General features: G+C 40.2%; 1 protein-coding gene across 1 annotated transcript in view; it reads left to right on the top strand.

Moving 5' to 3' along the window:
* Window positions 1-6911: 6911 nt before the first annotated feature.
* The window catches only part of prex2 (phosphatidylinositol-3,4,5-trisphosphate-dependent Rac exchange factor 2), an 89995-nt gene continuing 88589 nt past the window's right edge, over window positions 6912-8317 (top strand). The window contains exon 1 of the mRNA XM_083995650.1: window positions 6912-7073. Within this exon, the coding sequence (XP_083851776.1) occupies window positions 6936-7073 (138 nt within the window). The 5' untranslated portion in view covers window positions 6912-6935. The remainder of the gene's footprint in view (window positions 7074-8317) is intronic.

The following is an 8317-nucleotide window of genomic DNA, read 5'->3' as shown; positions in this document are numbered from 1 at the left end:
TAGGCTTTCCGTGCCTCCGTTTGATCCTCTACTTATCACCCAACACAGTGATTAAATGTCTAAGTCAACCGCCAGCCTTTTCCTTTTGTGATTGCATGGCAGCAGCACATTTTTCACATGCTTCTCTCCAGTGTCAACAGTGCGCCACCTGTTTTACACCCAATTACTGTACAACAGACCCCAAACACACCCTTCTCCCTAACCCCCCCTCCTCCTGAAACACACTTTACAGTAGACCGGACTGAAATGCAGTTGTTGACAACACCCACTTGAATGCACAGGAGATGTAGAGGAGTGGAATTAGAGACTTAATTATAGCTGAGATAATATTTACAGAACGCAGGTGCTCTAATTCATCATAGCAATAAATTGCTTGATGGCCCGAGGATGGGATTAAAACTGCAGCAGGCTTATCTTCTCCAGTATTTACCTCATAAAGCATTAAAAGATTTATTGATGGCCCCAACCTGAGACTAATAACCATGATGACTTTGAGATAGAATTATCTGTGTGCTTGATGTGATTTAAGGCATCTCAGTAATAAGATTGTCATGTAAATAATACAGCTACTGTCATCTGTCACTACTGGAAATATAATACAAAGGAATGCACGAACTTGGTATCTTATTCAGTATACCATGAGTCAATTTGGAGTAAACGTTTTTGGTCTATTCATGCTTGGGTTAATAGCCAAAGTAATTGTTTAATCTCCTTAATACTTTACAACTAATTTAATAAGAATTGCAGTGAACTTGATTTTGGACTAATACTATTTCAGAAATCCACTGGTGGTGATGGTTTTGCCCTAACTGTAGTTTCATTACAATGGATTCTTTAAATAGGTATGTCTCCATAGGTGGATATCAGGACAAATCCTAACCTGTTTAGTGCTGAGAGGATTATGAAGCTGACAACCACCTATTCTGAAGCTTTGGTTGACCCCATGGTGAAGTATCACCATGCAGGTTAACACACTGTACATTTCTTCGTGTATTTTGCAAACAGAAGTTCGTGAGCACAGCAAACAGCAGCAACAGTAAACTGGAAGTCCCTGTTTGTGGTAGTAGTTAAAGCCATATTAACTTTCTTATCTACTCTGTGTAGGTGAGGAACACCTGAGCGACACATCAAAGCTGATTCTGACAGCGAATACTTCTTCAAACACCTTAAAAATCCTCCTCCACGTCAGGAAACTTTGACAAAAACTTAAATGAAATGCATGAAGGTTTAAAGAGGGGTTTACTGACAGAGCTACTTTTTTTTCAAAACTTACACAAACCCAGAGACTGGAGTGTTTTTGAGCACTGTGACAGCTGCACACAGAAGCATATTCATAAAATGCTTGCTTTGCGTTCCATGTATATCATGTTCAGGGATTTGTGGGGAGAGCGAAAGTGCTTGCATGTAAAGGTTGTTACGTCGGCCAGTCATTTAAGCGTGACGTGTTGGGTACTGAGACGTAGGTTGAGGGTGCTGCCGCCGCTGCTCTGGGAGTCAGAGCGGCGGTCTCAGTGTTGTTTTTAACACACAGGAACGTAGATCTGGGCGTGTGGCACTGCTCCGGGCTGTGGTCTGCGGAAAGGTGAAGAACCAAGCATCTTTCTCAGTCGGTGCTAAGTCTAAGGCTGCACAATCTTAGCGTGGCACAGAGGGCCAGTAAATAACCATGTTCCTCTCTGAGTCTCAAACTGTGCTGAGGTGAGTGAATGAACTCTTTGATAACACCTAGTCTGAGAGGGGCTTGAACTGGTTGTGGTGGTGATGGGGGTGAGGGGGGTTCAGTTAAACTGAGGAGCGAACTGCAGCTCTTTGTGATGTCAACTGACCCTGAGAAGAGCTGTGAGTGCACATCTATGACCTATTGACCCAGAGAGGAGAAGTAAATGGAGGAGGGGGTTAAGTCTGGGCATTTGCACAAAATGGGCCATTTGGCAGCCAGAAAACAAGTCACTTTCACAATGAATGAAGAATTCGAGGGAAGATAATCAGTGGCAAGGACTCTAAGATCTGACGTTTAATTGATGATCTCAAGCCTGAAGATAAACCACTCTGTGCTCCAGAAGTCATCCATCATCATGAGACAGACGTATATATCTATATATATATACGTTTTGCTCAGACATATCCAACCACAGATTTCCATCTGTGAGATTACAAAGACAGAGCTGACAGTGGATTGAAGTTCAGACTAAGATGGAAAATGCATAACAGGGGTCCTTGGCATCAGAGTATGTTGGTTAGAGACTACTGCTTATACACTTACTGTGTATTTACTTATTTATCAACTTGGTGGTGTTCAGCAATGGTAACAAAGCAATACTTTTTCTGATTCTGATTAGATTCTGAGGTTTCATTGCAGAAGAACAGAGTCTGCAGAGGTGTGCTGTATGGGCAAACCATCAAGTCATCATACATTACTCAGCATGCAGCCAGACAGGCTGTCAAGAGTGTTAGGAATTACCAGAGGTTTATCCTCTCTATATATTTTGGTGATTACTACCCTTTTTTCCCATTTAGCTTGGGACTCTGCAGGAGAAGCTATATTTGTTCATTGGGCACAGAGAAGTCATTTTTCACTCCTGCTTATTTTCCCCAAAAAGTTTTCAGAAGACTGGAATGGTAAAATTATTTAGTGTTTCAGTAAATAAAGTAAATATAATAAAGCAAAATCAGACAAAATAAATGTACTGTATGTTATGTTGTGAAATGTTTTGTCTGCTTTGCCATCTTATCTTGCAGCTCATCAGACTGCATAGTGATGTCAGTCTGAAGATTTTGCCAATATGAAACTGTGGCTTTGAAGAAAAGCAAGAAGAAGAAAGGTGAGGTGCGGATATTTCATATGGTTTGGATTTGACACTTTTGTCTATAAGTCAATCTTTGATAATGATCATTCATCACACAACTGAATATAAGGAAAGAAGCCCCAATCCACAGTGTTTCATTACAGCATTGTATAGTCTGCTACTTTTCACTATTGGATTTTGATTAATAGATGTAAAGACTTCAGCGATCCCTTTGGTAAAAGGGAAACATCTCTACTACTTTTTTCTCACATCAGTCACTCAGGAAGAAGCTTTGCAGACAGAGGAGAAAAAATAGCTGAGCCAAAGAAGTTTAAGAATAATATATAGATACAAGTAGGTCTGTGTCAGCAGCCTGCCAGGACTTTATTATACCACTTATCTTGAATGTGCCATACCGCCGCAATATGAACTGGTGCCAATTAACCACAATGAAGAGACTTTATACTTACTACAGAGTATGAATGAGCTTTTTGTAATATACGTTTACCTAGTTGAAACTGTAGTTCAGTTAAAAACATGCCGATCCTTGGAAACTATCTTGTTTTTCTTTTCTAATCTGTTATATGTGGTATAGGCATTAAAAATCTGTCCCAGTAAAAGGTTTTATCTGATTGAAATGTACTGATATATATAGACCTATGAACCACTCATGGGCCAGGGCTGTAATAAAACTCTAACCACATATACTGTAGTAGCAAACCTGATTCAAAATATACTGTACCCAGGCCTCCTTCAGCTCCCCTCCCATACTGTATTTACCCTTTCTCAGTGTCTCAGTCTCCTCCAGTACATTGAAAAATGTGTTGGACTGACACCACTGCAGATATGTGATAAAGGAGTGTTGGTTTTGGCCACAAGTTGATATCCTGAAGGGTAACTGAGTGAAAATACGCACTTACATGTCCGTAATCAGTGCAAATTAACACTATTATCGCCGCTCGTGTTTGATGTGAATCAAATAATCAGAAACAGCAGCTCATATCAGCCTGACACCCCTTCTCCAATGTTAAGAACAAAGTACTTCCTGGCAGCACTCAAACCAAAAATAATAGAGGTTAATTCCACAGGCCAAAGTCATGGGCAATAAAATCTGAGGGTCTGGAAATTTACCTGGGCTGGAATGGCAAGTATAAACCCATAATGATGTTGGTGTACCACAGACGTCATGGAGGGTTCTCAGCTTTCTTTCACACAAGGTCTAACTTTAGTACATTTAGTGTCATTCTGGGACCCGGGCCTGCTCAGGATCTCAAGGAGTCAATAAATAGACCTATTCTGAGCTCCTGAACCACAGCTCTTGTTTTTTTTTATCCAAATATTGGGATCAGTATTTCAGTCCAAAACAGTACTGCTCTCTGGTGGCAGCAGAGAGACAGCACAGAAATAAAATGTCTACCCTCAAAGAATCACTACCACAGCATAGTGCAGTACTAGATTTAACCAGCAGAGTATACTACATGTCAAGATTTAGTCCAGTCAAACAGGCTTGTCCTTATCTCAACCCTCAAAACTGATACTAACCTGTGAGACATAAAACACCACCATAAAATAAAAGAAACTCCCTCCGGTGCTGATAAATTGGGACAGTAGTCATCAGTTACATTCATCTTCTTTGTCGGTGGTTGTGTAACAGTGCACTCCACAGACTACACTCCAGAATAAGCCGAATACATTACATAAAAAAAAAAATGTCACGGAACAAAACGTATGAATGCACTGCAGAATGGAGTTAAGTGACTCCCCCACTTGTTGAGATGTTAATCCTTAAATCATAATTGTGAACTGCAAATGGCTCCTTTAAAATCCTCTCGAAAGCCTTTCAAGCCGGGGAAATTAAAGCAGGTTTTAGTGTTGATTGTGCTGCTATTTACTCAGGTGCAAAATGACCCTGACTGTGTCTAATTCCATATATAAACACTTAACCAGCTTTTCAGGAGGCTGTTACTGCACTGCAGTGCTGGCGGGGAGCAAGGAGGGAGATCACACCTTTACACCTAAAAAACAAGCAGAAATGTTTCTCTACTTAAATCCGCAATTTAACTGATCAAATATCACCGTTGTCTCTGTGTGACCTCACCTGTGTATAATTTTCTCTCAAATATTCAAAGCCTACATTAACTGTCATAATATTCAGTCCAACTTAATTCATATATTAAAAGCTTGTAGGGAGCTGATGAGCTGTGGCGTGAGAGCATCTGCCTGTTTAATTAAAAGAAAGTTATTTAGTCAAAATACCCAGGGAGGCACTTAGACAGGACACATTAGTAACAAGAGTTGCGGCATGAGCATGTGCTGTTATTATTTTAGCCTGTCAAATAGAAGCAGATTTAGTGGGTATTACTGTGCTAGTTATTCATTATAGTCTTAATGCATGGGTAGAGGTTCAATGTGTTTCCAATGCAGCTCTCCCTCATGAATTATAAGCAAAACCTCTGTGTAGTCATTGCAACCCCTAATATTTAAACGTTTTTTCTCCCAACATCTTGTTGAGAATTAACTAAACTAAACAAACTGGACCAAGAGGTGGTCATTATGAGATAAGAGAGACATAAGCTGCAGTGCAAGTCCATTTGTGACTCATTTTGTCTTTTTTGTTTTGTCAGATATTGTAATGTAAGGTCCCTTCATCTTTGCACAAGTGCACTAAGGAAATATCTGAACAGCTGTTTGTTTTAAAAGCAAGAAACATACACAAACATAAGAGAAATGTCGTATATTCAAAGCTGAGTAAAATGATAGTAAATCACTTTGACAATACAACATAAAAAATGTTTGCACACACTAAAATGTTGCATTTAGCTATTATACATTTGCATACACAGTCTATTGAACTGCAATTTGCAAATGGTATGAGACACCTGTTCTCCTCCCACATTCATGGTAATCTGCACATAATTATGTTGTTTTTGTATTTTCACTTTGCTGTCTCATAAGAACTGATTATTGTTTAAAGAACTTTGAGGTATGCAAGTAAGTTTCATCTCACAGATATTAGTGACAAACTCATTTGTAGCTTAATGACAGAGACTGGGGGTTTCATGACTGAAATTCATTACCTCATTAAGCAACTACTGTGCTTTATCACAAGGAGAAAGAAAGAAAGAAAGAAAGAAAGAAAAGCAATTAAAGTAATTAAACTAATATGGCGTAAATCTTTAATCTGTTAACTTCAGCAGTGTATTCAGCTTGGGCCCAGCAGGACTGGGTGTGCTTTACAGGCAGGTGGTTTCAGGTGAGGAACATTTTATTTCCCCCATTATCTCACTCCATCAATTTCAGTGGAGTGAAATTGAGTTAAAGTGTGTGAAATGAGGCAGGGCTGTTGAAAGGTATGTGCAACTCTGCTCTCTTCAGTTTTTATCTTCATCATATAGACAGTAATGCGAAACAGTGCTGGCCCAGGTTTGTGATCTAATGTCTGTTTGGTCATAGGGTAAAAAGTCACTGAGCTTTTCCTTGTTCCTCTGCAGGATTCAGAAGTGTCAAGTTAACTGTACTTAACCAAAATAACCAGTGAAGTCCAATCACTGTTCCTTCAGTATAGGATGGACAAAGTGTCAAAAACATCATATATCAGGGTATAATATGATTAAATATTAATTCATATTATGTAATAAATATTTTCAACACTTTCATACATTGTAGCTCTCTCTGGTTCAACCTGAAAACTGATATTTTTCTAGCAACCCTTTGCAACACCTTTATTTTGAAAGTGACAACCGGAAATCGTAGCGCGTGTTGCTGCAAGCTTGACATTGGTCCTTCACATTAAAGGCAGGAGGGAGGCAGGGTTATGATGAAGACTTCAAGAGTCACATGGACTCAACTTTGGTGATTGTTCTTCACTGACGCTCTGTGGGAAGATGCCTCGCGTTGTTGTCTAACTTTCATCTTTGCTTTAATTTCATTTTTAAAAACTTTCATCGCTTTTTACCGGCGTTTTCATCCTGCACTCCTGTATTGTTTCTCTTTTTTTTGGTACCATTCGTGGACTTTGCAAAGACCGGTTCCTCCTTCACTTCACTTTCGACCATGCTGCAAACTTTTTCCCAGCTGAAACCTGTCCTGTGATGTGAGAAGCTCCGACGCGTCTGAAGGGAACCAACACTTTGCATCTATTTACTCACAATGACTGAGGAGAGCAGAAGTGAGCACAGAGCTGAAAGCGGGAAGGACTTGGAAAAACAGCTGCGGTTACGAGTCTGCGTCCTAAATGAACTTTTAAAGACTGAACGGGATTATGTTGGCACACTAGAGTTTCTCTCGGTGAGTTTTGACACAGTGATTTCTAACAAGAGATAACTCACAAGTGCACGTTTTAGCAGCAGGAGAATGAAACACAAACAAGCACATACACAAACTAACGAAAACAGCCACCCTGCTTAGTATGCATGGTGCATCAGGCTCCAGAGCAACAACAGGTCCACCAAGTGTTACATGTTAATTAACCTGTGCCACTGCTGCTTTTCCCCATGCACACAAATTGTCAAACATTAGAATAAACTTTATTTTTTGCTATAGCCTATAACCTGTGATAGTTTGTGAACGCACCCCCTTTGATGGAGATATTAACTTTTTAGACCCAAGTGTGAAATTGGAAGAGCAGCCACAAAGGGACATGGCACAGCTTTAGTTCCTGCACAGCCAGTGTGCTGTTTAATCCTCCTTCTATAGGCTGTTAGGGGCTCATGGTGGTTTGTCTGACACTAGCCGATCAGACAGACGTTTAAGCCATTTGGGGCACTGGATCATTTTGTCTAATGGAGTTGCCTGATGATAAATAACAGGCAGATAAACCACAAATCACAACAGAATCAAATATTTATTGTCACGGTTGAACTCTTCCTAATGATTTCTCCCACTTAGGGGGGATATACCACTTGGAGTTTAACTGTATCAGCAAATATTGTTGCAGCTATCTCTATAACAGAACAGATAGAAAACTATAGAAAGATAAGATTTTTGTGGTGTCAGCTCACTGTCTCTGCTTCTAACTTGTGCACAGTGTTACTTTTCTCACCCCATTTTGCCACACAGTGTAGAAAAATGTTGGAGAATGCACTTTGCTGCCGCCTCGGCCAACTTTTGATCAAATTCAGAGCGAGCGAGTTCTGCCAAGGATGGCACAGGTGGCCTCAAATGAAAAACCACTGGAGCTCGGCGTTCAGTTGGCATCACATCTCCAGCCGCACACTGAGTGTATAACGCTCGGCTGCCGCGACACAGGAATGATGTGCTGTCAGCTTAATGGTATCATATAAAATAACACCCCAAACTTCCAAAACACGAGGGAAGAAGAGGGGAAGGCTCTGGAAATGTTTCCTGTTTGAACCTGAAATCTGTGAAAGGTTGTCACTGGTAATCAAGTATTTCGGCTGGAACTTATTTGACAATGAAATCTCCGGCTCCTGAGGATGTTAAAAGTGAAAGTCAAAACTAATATGATGTAATGTGGACTGTGCTTTGAATGGCTTGATGGCTTTCATCATCTTTTCTCAGCAGTTTCAGTG

This window comes from Trachurus trachurus (genome assembly GCF_905171665.1).
Source record: "Trachurus trachurus genome assembly, chromosome: 20".
In the NCBI taxonomy this organism is placed as follows: Eukaryota; Metazoa; Chordata; class Actinopteri; order Carangiformes; family Carangidae; genus Trachurus; species Trachurus trachurus.
The sequence above is the reverse complement of the archived record's forward strand: the minus strand, read 5'-3'. Positions and strand labels throughout refer to the sequence as shown.